The 24,927-nt window shown below is 40.9% G+C and overlaps 1 protein-coding gene across 1 annotated transcript in view; it reads right to left on the bottom strand.

Moving 5' to 3' along the window:
• Positions 1-24,927, bottom strand: part of SDCCAG8 (serologically defined colon cancer antigen 8) — a 354,236-nt gene that overhangs the window by 112,165 nt on the left and 217,144 nt on the right. The window contains exon 12 of the mRNA XM_006898076.1: positions 23,215-23,357. Within this exon, the coding sequence (XP_006898138.1) occupies positions 23,215-23,357 (143 nt within the window). The remainder of the gene's footprint in view (positions 1-23,214; positions 23,358-24,927) is intronic.

A 24,927-nucleotide genomic window follows, 5' to 3' on the forward strand; every position in this document is an offset into this window, starting at 1 on the left:
AAAGGTAAGTACCTCCAAGTCACCCACTTAGCACACCATGAATGCTAACCCTCTCAGCTCCTTGCACTCACGGCTCATGCTTGCTCCATTTCTTTAAAGCCCAGGAAGGCGCAGTGGCATACTGAGGGTTAAAGCAGACAAAACTAACGGCAGTACCTGACTTGGGGGGGGCCATACTTTAAGTTTGTGTCAACAAATCCTCGTGGAAGACTGTCTAAAAACATATACACCCCCAAGTATCCATGATAACACCTTATTCTAGGAAGTTTTCTTTAAAGAGTCAAACTTTGAAAAGTTTCTAAGTTTGTCTCTTTTCTTTTCAGCAGCTATTAACACATAAAGGCCAGGTTTGACACTAGGATGTGGAAGAACTTATTGTGACACACCTCCGGCACTGCTTTTCTTCAAGTTATGGTCAGAAATAGTCTCCCCTTCCCATCCTGCAGTAGAGCAGATGGAATCTAATATCAAAGTAAACTGACAGCCCGGTCTCTTCATTATGCAAAGTGAAGGAAGGATGAGATGGGAGGGGAGGCCTTCCACAAAATGACCTAGATTAGTTTTCCCCAAACTGTATTCTCTAAACCTGACTCCTTGGAAATGAGTAGAGATTCAACACAAAAGGTTTCCACAGCATACATACCTGAGAAACACTGCAAACCATTTTCCTTTCTATGAATTTCCCCAGTATGTGTTCACCTAGTAAAGGCTTTGAGAAGACCTATGATCAAGAACCCTGCTTGGACTTAGCAACTGTCCCAAATGTTGTATCCATTGCAGAAACCACTTTTCACCATAACCCAGAGGCAATAAGAATAATGGCTAAAACTAGGGAGTCAGGAGCCCAACAACCTAAATTTACTCTCAACTCCATGATTTACCAGCTCCATAACCTTGGTCAAATGAATAGCTTTGACAGACCAGTCTCCTTCTCTGTTAAGTGGGGACTGACACAGAAGTTAGCCTTAGAGGCCTGTACAGGGATTACTGTTGTTATTGCTATGTATTATCAAGTTGGAGCTAACTTAAAGCTGACCCTCTGGCGGGTTTTCAGAGGCAGTAAATCACACAGGAAGAAACTGCCCATCCTTCTGCAATAGAGCAGCAGAGCATGGGGATTAGAGGAGCTACTGTGTGTAACCAGCCTATCAGAGGACTCAGTGTGCTGGAGAATACAAAAAGAGCCAATGCATCACATAGAGGTGGTCCCGTCTGACTTCTACATGCTTCATGAAGGGGAATTAGCCCATCAATTATGTCCATAGCAGCAAACAGAGAGCTGCTAGGTCAGACATGCCACGCCCCATGCTCCTACACCTCTTTCTACCAATCATTCACGTCCAATATCTGTTGCTGACTCACAGGCTCTTCACTCACAGTTGTGGTATCGAGAGTGAAGTTTATTAGGAAAGGATGATGGAGAGTGGGGGGGACAAATTATATCACCCAATGCAAGTACAGGTTTTAATACAGCAGTCCCAGGACACAATTCCTCAATTAGTTCAGGCTCTGGTTCAGCAGTCAGCTTTTCCTTCCATCATCTGGCAAGAACAGCAAAATCTTTAACTGTGGCCTTTGTCTCAGGGTTCCTCTGCTTATACCTTGCCACAGTTTCTCCACAGTAGTGCCACAGCCACCATCACCAGGGTCTCACCACCAGGACTTGCTCTGGTCTCACTCTCATTCAAGTCTTGCCCAGTCCTATCAAACCATGTTTTTGTGAGTCTGAAATTACAAATCCCACTCCTTTTCTTTCCATCTTAGTAGAAGCAAAAGTAACCTTTTGGGTTGTCTCCACGACTTTATGTAAACAATAACCATTTTAACTGTACATTTTCCTAAGCTCCACCTTTAAAAATATAAGTAAATAAAATAGAAGCACGAACATGTGTCTGCAGTGAAGGTAGCTGGAGACCAGAGAGGGTTCACACAATGGCTAGAAAAGTCAACTTCTAAGTTTATAATACAGGAAAGATATCTTTTACTACCATCCCCAAAAGAAGTGTTCCAAGGAATATAATTTGGTAAATACTATTTATAAATTAAGCTTCTTCGGGTTTTTAAAATTTTTTTTTATTTTATGTGTGTGTGTGTGTGTGTGATCAAATCTGATCTGACTGGTACAGGAGGAGATTGTTCCTCCTTCTCCAGCAGAGCATCTGGTGGATTTGAACTGCACTCCCCTGGGATTGCAGTGCAGCTTCTTGCCACTAGGCCATCAGAACTCGCCTCCTTTGGTTTTTTTTGGTGTGTGTGTGTGCATGTCAAGAACTAGTAATCATATGCCAACGCCCCCAAACAAAAATAATTTTCTTTTTAACAAAAGGTTGAGAAAGACTTTGGAGGAAAGATTTTACTAGGTTTATTCACACAAACCATTATCGACAAGCATATTGTTAGGGGCCATCGAGTGGTGTATGACTCATAGCGACCCTATGAATGACACATCTGAACCCTGTCCCATCTATCCTGTGCCTTCCTCACAATCTCTGACAGAATAAAACCCATTAATGCCCAGTCATGGTGTCAGCCCATCTGGCTGCGGGTCTTCCCTCCTCGCTTCGCCATCTTTCCACCTTACCAAGTATAATGTCCTTCTCTAAGGAATAACCTCTCCGAGCAACACACCCAAGGTATGCGAGATGAAGCATTATCATCTTTGCCTCATAGAAGCACTCTGGCTGCACCATCTCCAAGAGACATCATGGAATACAGAGGAGAGCACTGGACTAAAGGCAAGGAAAGGGAGATTCTCACTCACTCACTCACTCACTGCCATTGAGCCGGAACCAACTCATAGTTAATCTTCCATTGGCCTTCAATCACTTCCAGCTGCCCAATTTCCCCCTCAGAGCTGCCAGTGGATTCAAACCCCCAGAGAGATGTGGCCTTAGATTAGTAGAGCAAACCCCCTATGGGCTAGGCCACCAGAGCTCCCTACAACCAGGTTTGTGACCTCACCTGTAGAAAGCTGAGACGCTACCCCCAAGACTGCCTCCCTCTGGTGGTTCAGATCCACCAGCAGCTCTGCAGAAGGCACGCAGGCAATCTCTTTTAGTGCAGTTTACAGCCTTGGAAACTCAGTTGTTGCTGACTTAATGACAATGGGTTTAAATTTAAATAGCTAATGATATAGAGCAAGTCACTTAGCCACTTTACATTTCAGATTTTACATACTGCAGTGAGTGCTAGACAACATACAAAATTTCATTATTCCATTCATTTGTACCTATTTTTATTTAAGGGGAATCATATTGTGGACTACATACATACAATTATACAACTCTCGACCACTTGGTTCTTGGGTACCCATAAAGAAAGATGATGTCTCTTCATGTTCAAAATTTACACAGTGCCTCCTGTAGCTGGAAAACAATGTATGCTCAACAAAGGTGGTCTAAACAGCTTTTCAGCAGCAATCAACCTGTTAGTCCCTCATTCAAAAAAACTTGAAGGTCTCTATAATGTAAGTTACTGCGCTGGGTGCAACATATTTCAGGAGCCACTGGTTCTCTGCCTATGAAGAGCTTGTGGTTTGCTTTGTTGTGTGAATATCAAATGGTGACACTGTTACATTCCTGTCACTTTGAACCGCACAGCTGAGTGGATTGTCTGTTATACTTCCAGACAACAGCATTATGCTAGCAGGAGTCCTTGGATGGCACAAACCATAAGGCATTTGGTTATTAACCAAAAGGTTGGGGGTTTGAATCCACCCAGAGGAATAAGGCTTGAAAACTCAGTGGAGCAGTTCTCTCCTGGCATACGTGGGATTCCTGTATTCTGACATTCATCATGAAAGGGGTTGAAAGGTGTTCAGAAGCTATAATTGAAGGAATGGCAAAACCACTACATGACAATGGAAAACTTTCTTAACAAGCCTCAGTGGAAAAAAGGCATGTTTTGGAGCTGGCTTTAATACTGGTGGGTTAGTGGTTAAGGTGTTGCACTGCCAAACCAAAGGCAGGTGAGGTGGTTTGAATCTACTAGCAGCTCACAGGAGAAAGACGGGCAATATCCTCTTGTGTGATTTATAGTCTTGGAAAACTTGCTGGAGGGTTAATTATGAGTCAGTTCAGCTAAGTATTTGAATTCATTCTGCTTATTTTTTAAAAAACAACAACAAAACCCCACAGGTTACTAATTTCCTTTTATTACATGAAATCATTTCCTAATTTCCCCTTAAAAACACAGTCAACCTGACTGAAACCAACAGAAATGACCAAACATCGTGATCTCCATAAATAGAGAAAACAAACACCTTCTGTAACTGCTGGTGAGTCTGCCCAGGTCCCTAGCAAGACATTGTCCTCTATTTAATTCACGCTGCTCAGAGAAAGGGTGTGCAAATATGGGCTTCTCTAATTTATCCTGTGAATTCAAATTTGGAAAAAGTGTGCAGATACTTTGGTTAATAGATCACTAGATCTTAAAGACCTTGAAACAGAGTTTTATTGTTCTGTAGCAGCTCCCTTCCGCTGGCATCTCTTTGTCAGTAATCCAATCTAAGTAGTTTAGGGGGCTTTTCAAGGACAATTGTGGTGGGCAAGGGCCCACAAAAATGGCACGCATGATGTGACCGCATGATGTGACCACACAGAGAATTATTATCAAGGATGCCTCTGGCTTGCAGAAGAGAAAGCTTGATTGTCATAGCTCTAAGAAAATGGGGGAGTTCTTCCTCGTCACTCTATACTGTTCTCACTGTAAATCATACTTGAGTTTGCAGGTGGCTGCCCAAAGGCAGGTCACGGAAAGTCAGTAAAAATCAGGACATACTCAGCAGCAGCAATTAACCTGCAGATAGTGGGCAGAGCATATTTTGAGAGCATTTTTCCAACTGAAACAACTGAAGTGGACTTCACGAAATGAACACAAGCACTCAAAACAAAAGCCGCCAATGACATGCTGTTCGAACACTGCAAATTTCTTAGATATTACAGATGCACCCAACAGCGTGTGCATTCGCCTCCCATATGCGAACAAAAAACTGAGGCATCACACGACAAATTTGAATGGAATGCTAACCTTCACTTTAAATTTTCATCTTTTCCTAGCCGACGATACAATTTTAGTATGATCACAACGGAGCTTCTGCTGTGGAAGGGGCGGAAAATTAATGGATGGATTAAAAACAGCTCAGAAGCTTAAAAAAAAAATAAACAACTTTTAAATATCTATACTTGATGGTGTCAAGAGCCAAGATGAATGTATTTCAATTGCAACTTCCAAACTAAACTCACAAATTACTACCATTATGCTAAGTGCGAGCTACCCCACTGTGCAGCTTTGCTTTGTGAATTTTTACCTTCCTCTATGAACACTTTTAGCCACCGATCGCACAGCCTTTCAATGTTTTCTGCCTTTTCCTTTAAATAAACTGGCTCTGGCTCCTTCCATCTGGTTTGCCTTCCGTCAGCAACCCTGCACCTGTTCACACCTCCTCTCCTGTTGGATTCCACTGAACATTCCCTCCTCTGCCAGGGCTATTCTGGCACTTGCAACCTTTCTGTCATTCAATCCATCTGTCAGAAGTGAACTTTGTTTACTGCAAGCTTCTGCTTTCTTCTTCAAGAAGCAAAGCCCCTCAAGGTCATTGTCAAATGAACTGTCGGCCTGGATTTAAATCCTCTCCTGCTAACCGGCACCAGAAGAAGTTCTGTTGTGTAATGTACTTGCGAAAATGACTTTTGGGTCTGGGAAGACAATAATTTGGAGTCAGAGGAGTTAAGACGTGGTGTTTTAATGATCATTTGTAAAAGCAGGCAGCTGAGACGTGTTTTCTTCATGTGTGTCTACACTTCTCATTATATTGAGCATGAACTATAGATATAAGAAGCAAAATAAAAGTTTTAAAGTGAAATCAAAATATTGTAAACAAGTTTACTATGTAAAAATGGCTTCAACTATATAGCATTAACTTGAGCAGTAAATATTTTCACTAATGAATTAGCCAAGGGAGAGAGTATTCCAATTAAGAAATTTTACACTGGAGTGCTCAGAACGTACAAATACACACCATCTCAGCGATAAGCTATAGATTAACACACAGTCCCACTTCTATTTTGAAAAATTTAACTAACTCATAGTCTATAAATCAATTTATGTGTAGTTTTGATGTCATAATTTTTTAGGATAGATAGTCTTGATTAAACAGTATTCAAATATGTGCTGCCAAACAAATGAATACTTTACCCAAAGAAAGAGAATTTTTTTCCTGTGAAAAGACAAAATTTATAGAAACTAAATTAAATTCATCATCTCAGGGAAACTTACTGACCATCTATAGATACCTGAGTACTCTCCCATCATTCACTGGACACAGAAAAATTTATGTACAATAATAATTTGAATATTATTTTAGATTATTATTCTGCTAGGGGAAAAAGTAAACCAGTGATGCAATGTCTCAATTCATATTTCTTATAAGAAAAAGTAAGGTATTCTTTTCTAGGGGCATTAAATACGGGGCATACATCTTAACCAAAGCATTGTTTACAAATGTTAACCTAAAGGGGCTCCATTCACAATGATGCTTGCATATTTGAAGAATGATCTCCAGATTCAATGTTACTGAATATGCTTCCATCAAACAAAGTCTGCAAAATTTTCTAAGTTGTTTCTTTAAAAGAGAAAATTCAAAGTATAAAAAACCCCCAATTTAAGTGTTTTTCATTGCCATAAAATTGAATGCAGGTTTTCTGAATAAAAGTCATCTAGTAAACATAACATTTTTAATTTGTAGTTTGAAAAAAAAATTTTGGCTACATTTACATAATTTACAAAACAGACTATTTTTAATATATTAAAGAATATTGTTATACTAATATAAAAACAAAAAATCCAAGAGACAATTTGAAATCCAAGTGCAGATATTCTTCCAAATTATAATTTCAATTTTATTACTAGTTTTAAAGAAATCCTACGTACTATAATTCATGCAATACGTAATTTAAAATGTGGACTTTGAACTTGAAACATGAATTACAGGAGATATATTCCTTGTCATCTTTTTTAATGAGAAAATAATTTCAAAATATTTTATGTTTATGTGGAAAATATTTTAAAAATATGATCTATTTTACCTAGGATGTTTGTTAACAGTTTTCTGGATTATTTTTCCCCTTTGCTGTCATCTGTGCTTGGTAAGGTCTGGTTACCTGGATACCTGCTGTGAACAACACTAAAAGAATACTAGTAATTTGATCACTGCCAATCTGATTTTTTTTATAAAGAAAGAAGCATTAGCAAATTGGTAGTTTAACGGAAGCTGTTTAAATTAGCAAATTGCATTTCAAAAACACACTGGTAGCACTCTTTTTGTATGATAAGAACTTAAGTGAAAAAACACTTTAATATCACAGCCATGCACAGATGCATGAATGCATGGTCTCTCACTCTCTCTTTCTCTTTTTCATATCTATTTAAGAAAAACAAAGGGAAACAATGTTAAAATGTTTAAAATGGACTGATTTTTTAATTCAGGGGAAACAGTTGATATTTTTCTTAATATGTAGTATGCTTATTTTATCTATTAAAGATAAAAACTAGGAATAGTTTTAGCTAGTTTGATGTCCATACCTGAAATGCAAACTTTACAGGAAAATGGAAAAAAGAAGGTACTGGGGCAATGCTGCCAGGTTATGCTGCTGAATGCCAGCCGTTTCTAAGAGCGCTGGTAAGTGAAGGCTAAGAGCTGAGATTCAGGTTCTTCAACCTCAATATTCGTGAAGCTGAGGAAGGATAGAGGTAAAAATATTCCAAGTTCTTGACAAAATAACTGCCCTTTCTCTCCCAACATTCTGAAAGAGACCAACAGTTTTTGCTTTTATAAGAGGAGTTTAAGATAAAGGAGAAAAATGACATAGCCCCTTCTGGTTTATTGATTTCTTTATTTCTCCCTTGCCTATGTATTCATGAAATCTTTCAACAGTGGAAGATATTTATTCTTCCAACTCCCTTCTTCAATTACCCTAAGGCAAGACCTTCTTTCGGAGGGGAAACATTTGCAGGACTGCAGGACAAAGAACAGAAACATTTTCAGAGTTGATCAAGGTGGTGGGTAGGGAGGAGCGGATTTGGGAGAATCAGTTAGGACTAAGAAGAGACTGAATGACAACTTTAAATCTGACATAATCATTTACTAATGTGCTGCTATATCAAATAAGTCTAATTTTTGGACAGCACCGAATTAGATTTATTGCAAAAACTGCTGCATAAGTAGCATATGGCTATGTTATACCACCTATTTCAGATCCTCATCGTTTTTCCTCCTCCCCCTCCAAAGAGAATATATTCAGCCAAGCTATGAACTTTCTTAAAATTAAAAAAAAAAGGGGGGGATACACAAGTTCAAAAAAAGATGTAGAAAATACAGATTTCTTTGTTAAAGCAATAATACCAGTACAAAGCTCTCAATTGTGTTTAAAAACATAACTCCTTATTTAGGGATTATATCTAATAAGTTCGTTTTCTCTTTCCCTCCTTTTTGGAGTTGATTTGACCTGATTTTTGAGGCTGTAGGTGAGACTTCTATTGGAATACTTTGTCCACAGCTACACAGAGAAGATGATTTGGATTAAAATATAATTGGTCACAGAAAACTATGACCATAAAGGCAGATATTGTATTATTGTATGTTTGCTTTTTATTTTTTTACAAACTTTTCATGTGTACAAGATATTATGTGGTAGCAACCTACCAAAAGTATCCCCGAATTTTAACTATGGCTCTGAAAACAGCAAACTCCTCAATGCCTAAAATTCACAGCGCGCCCAGGCCAGGTGCCACGCTGTATACATCAGAATGGCAGAGCCACTTAGAAACGGGGGAAAAATATTGAAGTTGCAGGAACTAGAAGTGGACTCACACAGCCCACGTGGGACGGCCGATGCCCCCATTTCTCACTTACTCCCCCTCCCTTCCCAGGCTGCCCCAATTCAATTTCTCTCTTTTGGAGAAAAGTTTCAGGGTTTGATGGGGTTTTTTTTTCCACAGATGGGAAAGGCATTGCAAGGTCTTCTCTCAGACCAATGGGCACACCACTGCAAACATCATGGCACGCGGCTCCCCCGCAGACTCCCTCTCTGTGGTCAGTCTTCCCAGCTGCCCTATCTGTTACTGTCTGATTAGTTCTGCTAAGGAGCCCCTCCCCTGCCAGCTTTCGGTGCCATCTGTTCTACACAACGTGGCTGCTGCCCAGCAACCGAACACTGCCCTCCTACCTGGCACCCGGCTCCCATCCTTAGCCCAAAGTGCTAACACAGGTTCTCGCTGCTGGCAGAGTCAGGATTTCATGACTACTACTTTGACAAGTGCAGGGTTGTTTATAATTTCTCTTTTATCCCGATTTTGATTGTACAACCACCTCCCACTGATACAGTTTGCTTCAGTTTTGTTGCTCACAGATTTTACCCTCCACATTAATCTCCCTCTGGCATGTTATCGCATCTGTTCCCTTTTTTATTATTAATTTTCAAATTCCCACCATTTTTGACAAAAAAAAAAAAAGAGAGAGAGAGAGAGGAGGTAATCTACACTCTGTTTCTGCCCATTTCATTTTCTTTAATTTGGAAGATCGGTAGGAAAGCATGCCAAAGAAGTTAATTCTCCGTTAACAGTTGATTTTCTGGCATCTCGGAGCCTTTGTATATGAGAAACAGATAGGAATCAATGTTGACTGAATCATAACAATGTAGTTGCGAACATTCCTGGATTTAATGAAAAGCAAACATATGAAACGGCATCTAAAAAGTTTATTAGTTCCACGAGTTGTCAGGCTGTTATTCTTTCTTCCATTTTTAAACAGATAGCTCTTTGTGCAAACCAGCCCGGGAGCAGGGTCTGAATTTGAGTTACACTACAGTTTCAATGTGGGACCCGTTTTCACTCTACATGAATTTTATTATTTCTTCATAGAATTAGCAGCTTTCCTTCAACCCAAACACCGTCCACAGATTCGGCAGGGACTCAGTCTGAGAGCTTTATTTCAGAGACAAGAACAGAGACTTGTCAGCTACACGACAAAGCAGAACTTCCACAGCCTGTGGCTTGCAGCACTGCCTCCACTAGATACTGTTCTGACAAAGAGCTGGTATCCAGAACAGTGAGAGAGAGGGCTTCCCCTCTAAAGACAGAGGGGCCAGTTAAGATTCTCAAAACAGGACACAGATACATTTAGCAATATACTCTCGTTCTGCCTAATTCATCAACACCAGCACCTTGGCAAAAGGAAAAGAAAAGAAAGCTGGAGTAATTTTTATCATATCCTCTTTCTGCCCTGGAATTTTCTAATTCAGATCAATGCATTATGCCAGCAAATGAATTTATATTACATGGGACTATAAGAACAGCACTGAAGTTCTTACACCGATGGACCACACCTCAGATTGAGGGAAAGCTCTAAATGAGCTACCAGTGGTTTTCGCATTCACAGTTACTTTCTTTAGGAGATAAGGTCCAGAAGCAGATCCCCCCCCCCCCCCACGCAAGATGACTGAAGATGATCGTGAACAGAATTAGGGTGAGTGTAGAGGACGAACCATGCCCACCTGGTGGACCACCCGTCAGACTGGCCACAGGGAAATGGGCCCAGCTGAAACACTGCTAAACCTCACATTCGGTGCCTCATTTTTAACACCTTCCACCCCCTTCCCTTCCAATAGCAGCGTGTTACGTTTGCCAGCCTAGTTATATTTATAATAATTAGTCCCTCATCACAGGGTGCACGTTTGGGAAGTGCCTTGGTCACAAACACGCTTCTTTGAGGTAGACACCACACAGGTGTCCCAGGTATGCGGTGTCTACACGCCAGTGCCGCCCCTGCTGAGAACCCTTAGACGCCTGACAAACAACCCTGGGCGTGGTGACGGCAGGAGAAGGGGAGGCCTCTCCTAGGTTGATCCCACCCTGCCGGGGGAGGCTGTGCATTGCCAGAGTGTGGCACAGCTGTCCCCGTGGCCAGACCGAGCCCTCGCAGGCCCCTTCCATACGCTCACTGGTCCACTCGCTGCTGCCCAGGCCGAGTTTCCGAGTTAGCGCCTTCCGCCACCCGAGCAACACAGCAGAACACTTGTTTAATAAAAACACGTTTACTCGAATTGGGTGCTGGTCCCCCCATTAAACACGGATCAGATGGGTCAATGAAAAGACTGAGTAGTTCCCAAGTCTCTTCCTTCCCCAGGCTCTTAAAATGAGCTTGGAGTTCAAGCTTTATCAATCACTAAATTACTGTATAACACCTAGTGGGTACCAGGGAAACATTAATGAGTTAGAGAAGCTTATTAATTGGCCAAACGAGCACATCCAATTAAGAGGAAGTATATAGGAAGACATTTAGCATCAGTAGGTGATGGATGTAGGTGGGTTTTGTTTCACTTTTTACCTTAAAATAATATTAGATACCAAAACGTTTTCTAGAAAAAGGCTCTGAGTGGGGACCACAATGTCAGTTGTGCTTGTGCTCTCCTTTCTTTTCCAGTTTTTACTAAACTTGCTGCTCGCTGCTGCTAAGACAGGCAAGTGGTATGGGCACCATTTTGCGGGCTTTCCTCTGGGCTGCCTGGGAAAACGAGCTGGCTGGTCCGACCGCCACGCTCCAAGCTGCGGGCCTGTGTGGCGGGGAGAAGTGCGGCCCGAGCCACAGTGGCATCACACACACATTTGGGCTTCACAGAGCTGAGGCGTGAGAGCCAAGGAGTGCGGAGGAGAATGGAACCTGCAGAGGCACATCCCCTGATGGTCCCGGATCCTCTCACCTCTCCCCCCTGGCCTAACCGGCCCAGGGTCCTCAGCCCCTTAACGAGGACAGCAGATGGGCGCAGGCCAGTGGTGTCCACCAGGGCGAAATGCTGAGCCTTCTCACTGACAGCCTGTTCCCTCTGAGACTGGCTGGGGGGGGGGGAGGGGGAGGGAAGGGGATGCAATTTAAAACGGCACCAAGGCCATCTATTTCGAGACTGGAAGATGTTGGTTGCACATATATCCATTTAAAATTATTTTTGACACATCCTCTGCTTAATTTATTCATGAAGGAAGTACAAGGAGGAAAAATATGAGCTTAACTTTTAAATGGAAACTTGAGGCAGAAAAATCCTTGAATAAAGCTCAGGAGGGAGAGAAAGATCCTTTTCCACCACAGAACAGCAAGGAAGCACGTCAGGACTCGTCACATGAACAGAGACTCCGCTGTGCTGCTGTGCCCTAAGCTGGCTGCCACCTGAAGAGGAGGGCAGGTCTTTCCTTGTCCCCAAGAACAAAGGGCAGGGGACAATTTAGTCCACAACCCACCCTGATGCTAGGGATGCTGAAAAACAGAGAAGGCTGGGTTCTAGGCTTTTGGGATTTTGCTTTGAAATATGAGTTTTGCACTTATTTATGAAAGCTGGTCTCGAGCTAGAGGACTCAGTTCAAACCCGGCCTCCTCCCTTAACCCTTCCCCCTCCTTCTCACTGTTTGACCTCTCCTTCCTCAGCTCAGCGTCCTCCTCTACCCGGAACAACTCTTCCTCAGGCTTTCTGGCTCTGAGGCTTGAGATTGCAGGGTCTCCCAAACTCCTATGCTAAAAATATTTTTTAAAATAATAAATCAGGTGTTTTTACTTTATATTTTGTTTTCCTGTAAAATTTCCAGTCCTTGAAAAGCATTGGTTTTGTTAAGTGTACTAAGAATGAATTACAGAAAAATTGGACTTTTATTAATTTTAATGAAAGTTTACAGAGACTTAGGGTTTCCAGTGAATCATTGTTGCACTAAAACTTGGACTTTTTAATATTAAAAAAAAATCATTGTTTTTAATTTTAGGGAAACAATTTACCTACTAAAATACCAAGACTTTAAAAAAGTATATTAAAACACCCGGTCTTCATAACAAACAAAATAAAGATGATTGGAATCAAATGTCTTTGGAGAATTTGTGTGTCAATTGTGAAATTGGAATTAATCTGCTGAGTAAATTTTCAGAGAGCGATGATGCCCTTGAACAATACAGCAGTTTAAAACAGAGATACAAGCTTCTAAATACTTACCCTTGATTTCTGTACTTGTCACTTGTTGATATTCATCTGTCAGACACAGGTGATGAACAGCCCACCAGGGACCATGGTGGGTGCAGCACTGTCCTGCAGAGCCAGCACTATGCTTGGCACATGCTACAGACTCATCTGTGCAGCCTCTGCACCTCTCTGAGTATTCTCAGAGTTCTCTGAATGCCACAGTCCCTACCCTATGAAGATATGACCATGTCTCCTTGGAGTTACAAGTTGACCACAGAGAACATGACTCACAAACCAATGTAAACAGGGAGATGAATGCTTTCTCACTTTCCTGAGTCAAAGGGGAGAAATCAAGAATTGCATTTTTAAAAAGAAAACAGAGGGACCTGTTTTGTGTATCTAGGATCCCTGAGCCCCTGGGATGAGCACCTCCCTTTACTTAGTACAGCTCACCCCTTGCCCCATGTGGACCTGCTGGGGCAACAAGCCACAATGCTTAAAGCTCCAACTGGGTCCCAGGAGAGGTTCTGGGACTGGCATGATTGACACGTGAAGTGAAGGACCCAGGGCGTGCATACCCTTTTAATTTTAGATGGAAGAATGTGATTCCTCTGTATGGAAGAACCTAAGAGAGTAAGCCACCATGACAAGAAGAATGAATGGAAGTTAGAATGAACAGTATTCTGGAGCTGTGCTGGTTGAAGCCATCCAAGGCCTGGTGCATTTGGATGTTACTCGATCTGGTTACAAAAATGAACTCATGCCCTCACTAGAGTTTCTATTGTCTCCACCCCAGAGTTCTCACTTGCACCATAAATCAAACAAATTCTGGAGAGCCTTTACAATGAACTAACAACCCAAAGGCATGTGGTTCAAATCTACCCGCTGCTTCATGAGAGAAAGATGGACCGCCTTGGGCAAGTTACTGCCTAAGAAAATCCAGTGGCAGGTCAGCTTTGAGTTGGTTTCAACTTGACAGCATACAACAACGTCAAAGCGAAATGTCAGTACATTCTGGAAAAAAAGCCTTAGTTAGTTGTATCCCCCCAAGTATCCCAGCAGTCCAACAAAATAACATGGTGACCATACTGGGATATTTTTTCTCATTTTGGAAAAGACAAAAAGGTTTAAACTGCTTTCCAGGCCACACCTCTTTTTGGATCCTATTTAGATCACAAAATTAAGTCACAGCATAATACTCAGTATATAGACTCTTACTCAGAGCTCTACTCAGACAAAGTCTTTAAAGCACAGACCACTGAAGACGTCATTTATGTAAAAGAGGAACAAAGGAGAGCCTGCAGATGGAGCCAAGCCAGAGCTTCTCCCAAATACAATGACAGGTGGGTTTCCCTCTGCACCCCAGGCCATTCACGCTCCACGCTCTGGAAACGGAACAAAAGGAGGCGTCCTGCAGCCTTTCCACCCCAGATGAGCTCCAAATGCAGAGATAAAGATGCAGTTACTCAGAAGAAGGGGTTTGCATGCATATAAAATTGGTATGCAGCAAAGTTTGCTTCTATAAGTGGTGGAATAGTTAGACAATCATTTGTGACCTTCCCACATGTATGGAAATGAGAGCCTACCAAGGAGGATTTCAATCTCCCTTAGGGCTTAAACCCTAGCTTGCTGAAAGTATTTGGACATGTCAATAACAAATACATGAAGAAAACTTCTACCTAAAAAAAAAAAGGCCTCTTTCCTACTAGGTAAAAAATGAAGTGAAAATAAGAAGTCTAGACCTAGACCAAGAAGCTGTTGTCTGAACTAAGCAAGGGTTAAGCTGGTAAATGGACTTGACATAATATCTCAGCCCAAACTAAACATAATTACATCTTCATTTCCTGTTTTAAAGATAATAAAAATAAATTTTAAAAGATTTAAAACAATCAAGTGAAGGAGGAGAAAAAGGAGCAGTTAACACTTTTTTCTAGTATAAGTTTGTTATTATTTCTCTCAATTGTCTCTTCAGGAGAAATCGCATTAGTCCAGTTCCCTAATAATCACCTTAGTCCATTTCTGTAGAATTCTATGTAGAATGAAAGCCTGATGCCTAAGAGTACAAGCTTTGCAGGCTTGTACTGGTGTGGAGCCTGCTTCCACATTGTATCTGCCATGTTCACCTTAGAGAAATCATTTTGGTTCTCTGTGCCTCGGTTACCTCAGCTGTAAAGCAAGGGAAAGAATAGCCTGTACTTCGTAGAGCTACTGGAAGCACTAAATGAAAAGCACTCAGTTTGGTTCTTGAAACGCAGTAAAGTCCGCTGAGTGCTAGCCACAGCTGCTAACTAGGAGCTACAGCATTCCTCTCTGAGGAGCGAGTCCATGGAGCACTGTTGCAGGCAAGCATTGAAATACTCACACTGCAGAAGCTGATACTTCTAGAAATGTAAACAACAGGGATCTTGAATTTAACTTACTCTCTCTGTGCACTGTATACTCCCAGTTCCCCTGCCTGGATGCAGCAAGAAGTGGCCTGACCCTCTTCTGAGGTCCTACAACACCATCTGCATGCAACAAGGCTTCTGGATCTCTCTTTTAGCTTATCAGTGATGTGCATGCCATCTTCTCTTCCTCACCAGCCTGCAAGCTTCTGAAGGGGCAGCATCTGAGGTGGTTTTACTGTTCTCTCTCTCTCTCATCATCCCCAGCCCAGTATCCTGCAGCAGGAAATTGCTCTAAGTAAATTAAGGAACGAACATATAAAAAATACATATATTTGAGAGTTTGCTATTGAGTAGAGAGATGTGGTTGGAATAAGGTCGTAATAAAAAGCTAACTGGAAGAAAGATGTCCAGGCTGTGTTCTTGAACCCTGGTGGCAAACTAGGCTGCTTGGCACTGGCTGCTAATTGAAGCTCGGCTGTTCCAACACGGCTAGTGGCTCTTGCAGGACCAGATGATTTGCTCCCCTCAAGATTATGGCTCAAACCCCCAATAGCATAGTTATTCTCACAATGGGACGTCACCACAAGCAGGTAATGACTTGATAGCACCCAACACATGCTTAATGAACATACTGGTGAAGCAATGCTCAGAAGGGCCAATTTTTACTTTTAGGGAACTCTAATCTAAAATAGTGTATGCCCTGGGCAAATATACTGCTAAAGACCTCTTTAAAGTACTGAAGAGCAAGGATGCCACTTTGGGGACTAAGGTACTAAGGCCTGACCCAAGCCATGATATTTCCAATAATTTCGCATGCTTCTGAGAGTTGGATAATGAACATGGAAGACAGAAGAAAAACTGATGCTGTAGAACTGTGGTGCTGGCAAAGAAGACTGAGTATAGCATGGACTTCCAGAACAAACCTGATCTGGAATAAGAGCGTTCAGAATGCTCTTCAGAGACAAGGCTGGTGATACTTCATCTCACACACTTTGGGTATGTATATGCCATTAATAGGGGCAGGCCAGTCCTCGGAGAAGAACAGCACAATCAGTGAAGTCAAGGGTCAGAAAATATAGAGGTAAGACCCGTAATGCTATGGATTGACTTAGTGTCTGAAACACTGGTTTTGAGATTCTCAGAGACGGTGAGGCTGGCACTGGACTGGGCAATGTTTTGCTCTGTTGCACACAGGGTCACTTTAAGTGGGAGTTGACTCAGATGACACTTAACGACAGTGTGTAAGACTCAAATGGGTATTTTTGAGATATGTGGTACATGGAAGCCTATGGGTATTGTTAAAACTATTATAATTCAATTTTTCTATACTTAAGCATGTATATGCACATGCCTTCAGGATTACAGTGCAGCTTCTTAACTAATAAGGCTACAAGTACTCCCTTAAATATGGCTATGCACAAACATTCAAACTGAAAAACTGCTATAAAAATAGTGTGAAAAAAGTATGTTGTTGCTGTTGTTGTTATATGCCATTGAGTCACTTGTGATTCACAGCAACCCTATCTACAACAGCCCTGGACCCTGCTCTATCTTGAGCTAACTTCATTGCCTCTGACCCATCTACTCTCATTACCCTAGTCACTGCATCAATCCATCTCATCCAGAGTCTTCCTCTCTTGCATTGACCTTCCACCTTTCCAAGCATGATGTCCCTCTCCAAGGACTGATCTCTCTTTGCAACATGCTCAAGGTATGTCAGATAGAGCTTCAAAATTCTTGCTTCCAAGGAGTAGCCTGGTGTCACCCTCTCTAGGACAAACTTGTTTGTTTTCTTAGCAGTCCATATATAGTGAGTAAAATTTCCAAAGAAAATATCAACCTTTTATCAATTTCAAAAATTTTTGTCATAATATATTTTATACAATTCATGCATTTAGTTGCATATGGACATTAGACTTTATGAGGAAAATAATAAATTTGCAAAACATTAACCATGTCTGTAATAATGTTTTACTGAGTTCTAACTCTTAAATAAGGTGTAGGTAGATGTTCAGAGAATTACAATATTAGTAAGATCTTTCAAGTTTGAAGAATGGTATCTCCAGAAGGGAAGAAGAACACGGACACTTAAAAAAAAAACAAACAACAAACCAAACTTCAGAGAATAAATTAATTTTCTTCAAATATCTATTTTTCCTTCTGTGAGTGATTCATTTTGAATGTAGAGAGTATCTTCAGCTCCAAGTGACCAGGAGGGTTCAGAGAGGATGCTTACTCTCTGGCAGAAAGCTTCAAGGAGGAGAGGAAAATAACCCAAGATTTCAAGCTCTGTTAGCCTAGTAGGTAAGGAGTTGTACCGTCAACCCAAAGACACTTGGTTTGAATCCATCAGCTCCTCCACAAGTGAAAGATGGGCAATTCTCCTTCCATGTAATTTACAACATCTTTATTCCCCTCTTTTCATTTATAGCCTCTTAAAATCAACAACAAATGAATGGATTGAGAAATTATGGTACATTCACAAAATGTAATACTATGTACCACTCAGGAGCAATAATTTCAAAAAGTATTATATAAAATGGGAGAGTTTAGAGAGTAGTATGCTGAGTGTACTAACTCAATCTCATAAGGACAAACACTGCATTAGGTAATTATTGCAAAAATAAGGTAACTAGTAGAATAGGTACAAAAGGGGAAGGGGAGCGAGGAAAGGGGCTTAAAGGGGGAATCATGAGGTCGCAAGATTTGGTGGGCGGAGGGACGAGGTGAAGAAAAAAGGAAAGATCCAGTAGGGACCTGAAAAGAAGGGGTAATAGTAGAAATCAATGGTGATTAGTTTTATAAAGCACAATGTATGAGAATAATTGAATGAAGCACAGCATGAATGAAGGAATATGTGAAACAATTTATATAATGAAACACAATGTATATATGAATTTTGTATGCAAACCAATATTATAATTAATAATAATAATAACAACAATAATAATAATAATAAAATACCCATTGGAGGATTGGCTATGAGTCGGTTCTGATTGAACAACACACAACACTAGTTGAAAAGCCAGTGAGAATCCAAATGGGCAAGAAAAGGTTACAAGGCAGTTCTAGGAGTTGGGATCAGCAAAAGGAGGATAAAAGCTTGGGTGTGCAGAGTGTGGCATATGCTTAAATCTGGCTGGACTCGGGCATGTGAGAAGAGGCAACATGACCCTCTGTTGCAGAGTCAGCGTGAACCCCTGGCTAACCCTCCAGCGGGTGGTCACAGCCTACAAACTACACTGAGGAGCTCGCCCACCTTTCTCTCTCGGACCTGCTGGTGGATTTGAACTGGAAGTAAGAGGCCTGGGAGTTTATCAAGAATTCACTTAAACAGCCACTTGAGTGGTGTGGACATTCTGTAAAAAGCAGTAAAGTCCACAGAGGAGGAGCTGGATGGCACAGCCAAGGAGGCGCTTTGTGGCCAAAAGCACTTGGCAGAAGTGGGCAAAAGAAGGCAATGAAGAGGCACTTCTGAAACTTTAGTGAGAAGTCCAAAGAACTTCAGTGATGAGGAGTACAAGTGAATGTTTCAGACAAAGGCTGTGGCAACAGTGTGAATGCCTAACACAGAAACTGGAACGAATACTTGTCTCTGCCTAATAGAAAACCTAGAAATCATCTTGTGTTGGTTTCTTTTACAGATAAGTAAGTAGTCCACAGGGTGTTTTGCTGCTACCCAAAGGCCATGCTGCTCTGGCGGTTCAAATCCACCAGTGGCTCCTTGAGATCAAGATGCGTAGTCCCTTCCTGCATGATATACAGCCTCCAAAATCCCGCTCCAGCGCCACCCATGAGTTGGTTCCAACTGAGCGCAGTGAGTTCTGTGTGTTGAAGAAGGCCCAAAGTATGAAACAGCTGGTCAAAATAGCAATTGGAGTGACATCCCAAAGAAATCCGAGTTTGCTCAACTCTCAGTGTGATGGATCTCAAGCTTGGGAAGGTGAAGGGACAGCGAAGGAGAGGAAGAGCCTCAACCAGGTGGGCTGACAGTGACTGTAGCACTGAGGTTGTGAGGACGGCACAGGATGGGACAGGGTTCAGGCCTGTTGTTCATCAGGCCGTGTCCGTTTTATTTAACTTGATGACACCTAGCCTGAGCTCTGGTGGCCTAGTCTGCACAGGGCTGTGCTGCTACCAGAAAGGCCATAGATTTCAGCAGATAAGCTAGGAGACTGAGGCTGGCTAGAGGCCTCCTATTAAGAAGAAAGGAATACAACTGTATTACTGCTTTGCCAAGGCATTCTCTGAATCCCCTTTCAGGCATTCCTTAACAATATACTCTTTTAATACTTAACTGTAGGCTCCATTTCAGTCTTCTTGGCTGGTGATTTGCCTTCAGTTTTACATTTAAAATTCTATATATGCTTTTGCTCAATCCCTTGACTACTACTAACACCTTTATGTAGAAAGTAATGAGATCCAAAACTTCTAGCCATGATTATTCTCCTCACCCCAGATCGACACTGGACTTCTCTAAGTTCCCAAATAAAATACTCTGATCCCCTCTATGGATCCTTTTGAATTTCTCTGATTGGGTTATGGGATCGTGTAGCCAATAAAGGCTAGAAACATGAAATTATCTTTACTTCTGTGGATGGGCAATCTCCCTCTGTGTGATTTACTGTCTTTGAAAACCCTCTAAGAAAGAGATTAGCTATGGGTCAGTTCTGACTCTTCCGTTTTCAGCAACACAACACACTGCTACCTAAATGGTTCTCACACAGCTCCTTCTGCATCTCATTGGACAGTCATAGCCCAAAAGGCATCACTGTTCCCTTGGGCTACTGTACCCATGTTCTAATTGGAGTCTGCCAATGACCTCAAATGACTGGTTTTCCGCAATATCTTTCTGAGACTGTAAATTTCCTATTTTTCCCTCAAGGAGGTGCTGGTGGATTCGAACTGCTGGACAGGGACCACCAGCAGCATGACTCCGTACGGGCTGTAGGAGCAGACCTTAAAGACTTTGTCTGTCAACCAGGGGGTTCCAAACACTTTCCATGAAAAGCCAAGTGGCTAATAACTGAGTCTGAGAGAGCTGTTTTCTCTCACCCTGTTGTGTGGGGAGAAAGCAGTTGTAGGAAATACCTACAGGATAACTGTATTGCGCTTCCAGAAAACTTTCTCTACATTAACAAGTCCTACTCATGAGCTCAATTAATTAAGATTCTTAGCAAGCATCTTCTGGCTCCCATCAGCACCCTAATACAGGATGAGTCACCCAGCCCTCCCACATGCTCCTGTGGGGTCTTTACTGTGATCACTGCATTTATTCCCACGCTGTGACTTTGTTACATAGAGGTCTGGCTGCTTCAGAAAAGTGTGAGCAGGCCAAGGGTAGAAACCAGATCTTATGTATTGCTCTATTCCCAGGGCCAAGCAAAGGGCTGAAAAAGGTATTAAGAGGTCAGAAAATACTTGTCGAACTCAGTTAATGTTACTCTTATCCACTGGGCTCTCCATAAATGCTGAATTTGTTTTTCACCTTTAAGTTCCAATGAATAATAAAAGTAGGCATCAAAAAAAGCAGCAGGATACTTTTCTTTCAACTTGATCTACCTATCTCTCTCCAATTTTGCCATTTTCTCTGTCTCCATTATTTTGGGTTCCTGTTTCATAATTATTTTATCATATGGTTTCCATATTGAATTTGTGACTTTGTTTGAAACATTTTGGGGATGTTTAAGTGGAGATAAAATAGTGAGGAGTCACTTGCATAGGAGTTCTTTAACTCCTCTGGTCAGCTCTGAAAAAGAAAGATATAACTTCTCATAGTCACATAATGGGAAAATATGATTCAAATGGGTAATAGTGAGGGTGAGGGAGCATAAATTCTATAATCCCAGAAAGGACACCAGAATATGTACCCCAACAACCAAGCCACACTTTCAGTGCACAAGAGATATCCACACTTCTTTGCATCTTAAATTGTCATCTTTCAGAGTGTCAATTTTAAAAAAATGTAAACGCAGACTAAGAGGCACAAACTGCTTTACAAAATGAGTTGCGCTTAGAAAACAAGTAATTAAGATTTATTTCTTGTAAAATGAGCTCTAAAATGTTTCTTTTCAGAACTTTTGTGAATAAAACTCAACAGAAAAGGCTTTTGCATTGGCCTGACCAAACCCATTTTTCTTAAGAAAAAAGGAACTCATCCCCATGTGTCCATTTTCAGCAGTTGCTGCACATGTTGTACTTGCAAGAAATTGATCTTGTCAGGTGATACAAATGGATGCAACACACCCAAGCTCTCTGTGGACTCTGACTTCAGAAATTAACTCAGAACAAGACAGAACGCAACAGGACCACAGCCAGCATTAACACTATTTATGAAGCCCAGTCATATGGAAGCATTAAAAGCAGTCTAGTACTGTGGTCTGCTACTGCTTCTCACACAACTGGTTGGTTCTCAATAGAAGTGACATAGAGAAAAACTATTATCATCCTCAGGATGAAGCTGAGGTTGGAAACCCCTAAGATCAATTAGCCCATTAGATCATCAGAGGAAGTATGTGGATGCTGCATTCTCAGTTCCACAATGCTAAAGCTTTGAATGAGCTTAAAAGAATGGCTATTATTCTGTGGTGTGAAGCACTGTTTATTCATGAAAGTGCTTCAACTGTGTTCTTCTCAGATATCACAGACAGACATACAGCTAATTTCTTTCTCTTTTCCCTCTTTGTTTCTTATTCCCTTTCTTTCATTGTTCACAAGGGGATCTGTAAACCATTTGGAATATTATCATAACAAAATGTTTTTAACAAACTTTGATTTTAACAGAACTGGAGGCATCTTAACACTAACCCAAAACTTTGGGAGGTTCACCAACCTCTAGAAAAAAATTTTTTTCCCTCCAAATGCAGGCTGTTCAAGTGGTGCTTTTCTCCATCTGTCATCATAGCGTGCTCAGAATTACATTGTCATATTTAATGTAAAAGGGATCAGTCCCCTTTTTCATAGTTGAAATTCAACATACTACTACTAGGACTAAAGACCGGGGTTTTTCTAGTTTAGGAGCCAAGCCAAATACTGTACTCTTAAGCATGCATTTTGACAAACTTCTGTCTAAAAACTGAACAAACTCCTAGGCGTGACCTGCAAATTGAAAAAAATCAGGCTAAACTCAACGTGAAGAATGATACCGTGATGTGAATTATCTACAATGTTTTGAATTTCCCTGTTTCTTTATGTGTGTGCACATGTCTGCTTTCCAATATTGCAAAGGAACAATGCTTGTTAGCTGAAGTTTTTGTTCAATTTAGAGCTGAGTTACGGGTTTACTTAAGTTTTTTGATGATGGGGCTCAGCTCACAGTATTTCCCGATGGAAACAATGCAGTTTTAAACACTTTGAACCTCAACAGTGCCTCTGAGTTCTACAGCACCTTAGGATGCAGAGTTCTTCTTAGTGTCAGCTCCGTCACAGCTTGCACCTCAGGAAGTCTTTTACCTTTCACCGCTGACAGTGCCTCATCATTTTTCTATAAATACATTTCCCAGGCTTTTCAGCCCAGCACTTTTATTAGACGTGGAATTAACATGAGAGGGAGGAGGAGGCAGAACGTGTCATTTTGCCTGTATTGATGGAGAGCATCACCTAAATATTTGAGCACTGTGGATGAAAGGTTTTGCAATCCATCAGTAATCCCCTGCCACACTCATCATTCACATGTCTGGGTGTTTTGCTTACCACATCCCCACTTTACTTAATATGCCTGAAAGCTGTGTGTGAATTGAATGACTAAGACTAACTCGAACAACTGTTTGGAAGCCTGTGGCAAAAATCAGTGCAATGAAATTGGTGCTGCGGCGCATAATGGGATTAGGGAGTACCTGGTGAGGTGCAGTTGGCTCTCGGATTCGCCCAGCAGTTCTGTCAGCTTCAGGCACTCCTCCCTGGCTGCCGCTCCCTTCTGCTGCTCCTGTTCCACACGCTGCCTGCTTTCACTCAGTTCTTGTCTCAATTTCTCGATTTCCTTAGGTACAAGGAGAGAGAAGCACATGCAACCATGTAAAATAGATGCACTGAAATCCAACATTGCTTCGTTTTTATTTTTTCCCCCCATGAATTGTAATATGGTAAAAAGAAAAAGAATATTAGAAAATTTAGGCTAGTTCCCATTTTATGACAAAGGGAATGAACATATCCAAAAATGCACATTAGTGAGGGGGTTTTTTGGATCGTAAGATGAAGTCTAATTTTGAAAATGAAATGATTAAATGAAAGTCGTCAAAATGGATTAGCTACACTTTCATCTTAAGGCATATTTCCTTTAATAAATACACTTTAATTCTAAAGTGTGCTCCCCTCAATAAATGATACCACAGTAAAAAGTCACCACTTTCAAATGTTAACATTTTTTGCTTGTGAGACTAGAGAAAACACATGCAGAGATTTACATGAAATATTTGTGACTCTTTATTCTGAAAGACAATATTTTAGCTCCGCTTGGATGTTTTGAAAGCCACATTGAAGGGTAAAAGAACGTAAAATATGCTGTAGATGGAGGTGAGGTACAGATGAAGACATCAAGATGTTCAGTATCATCTGGAAAAACATAATTTAGAGAGGAAATGTAGTATAGGAATTGTTAAACAGAGTGTATCATATTTCTAGGCTAAAGTAAGGCAAAGTTTTACCTTAAAATTTACATTCTAAGAAGACAGCAGAAACATCCTGAAATTAATAAGATATATGTATTACTAAAATACAAATATTTTAAATCCATGAATATTTGTGATAGTCCCTTTCTTATTATTTTCAGCATGAAACTACCCTTCTCTCACTGAGCCTCAAACATGTCAAAGAAAAGAAACTTGGAGGTTTCAGGTGATGTGCCCATGAGAGTAGGGTCTCCATGAGCTGGTGCAACTGGATGGCAGGAGGTGTGGGTGCAGCATACAATCAAGTGGATATATCAGTCAATCACTACATAATCTTAAAATTAAGCAAAAGCTAATGGAAGAGATGTTAAAATAGCTATATCATTAGAAGAAGATAAGGCAAAACAGTGAAGAAAAGTAAAAGGAAAAAATGTTTTCAAATTCAGTTGAAGGCAAGGAGCAGTGTTAATACATAAGAGGCAGCCTTATTTTGAAGGAAGGAAAAAAAAGGAAAGTACAGCATTTTAAACTTAGCATGTAAGCAGATTTTTCAAATTTCTTTATATCATTCAACATTCCAAACAGCTTCCAATTATATTTAGTTCATCAAGCAACATAAAATAACCATTTGAGCCATTTATTTTTGTTACATTCATAACCTACAAATATTCAGTTTACCATCATCAAAACCAAATACTACCACCAACAGATAACCTATTACAACTTCTCAAATGCTGCCCTTCTTGTGAATGTAAAAAGATGTAGTAATGAGCTTAATTACTTCAATTATCAGATTTTCACTACTTTTCAGTAGTTTAGATTGTCATATGAGTCAGATTTAGTTTTTAAAAATATTTAAAATATTAAGTTTTACCAGAATACAGTTCTGTATCACACAATATCTGTTCAGGGAACATCTGACCACATGTATGTGTGTGTTCC

This window comes from Elephantulus edwardii, unplaced genomic scaffold (assembly GCF_000299155.1).
Source record: "Elephantulus edwardii isolate Elephantulus edwardi_28Jun2011 unplaced genomic scaffold, EleEdw1.0 scaffold00219, whole genome shotgun sequence".
NCBI classification, from domain to species: Eukaryota; Metazoa; Chordata; class Mammalia; order Macroscelidea; family Macroscelididae; genus Elephantulus; species Elephantulus edwardii.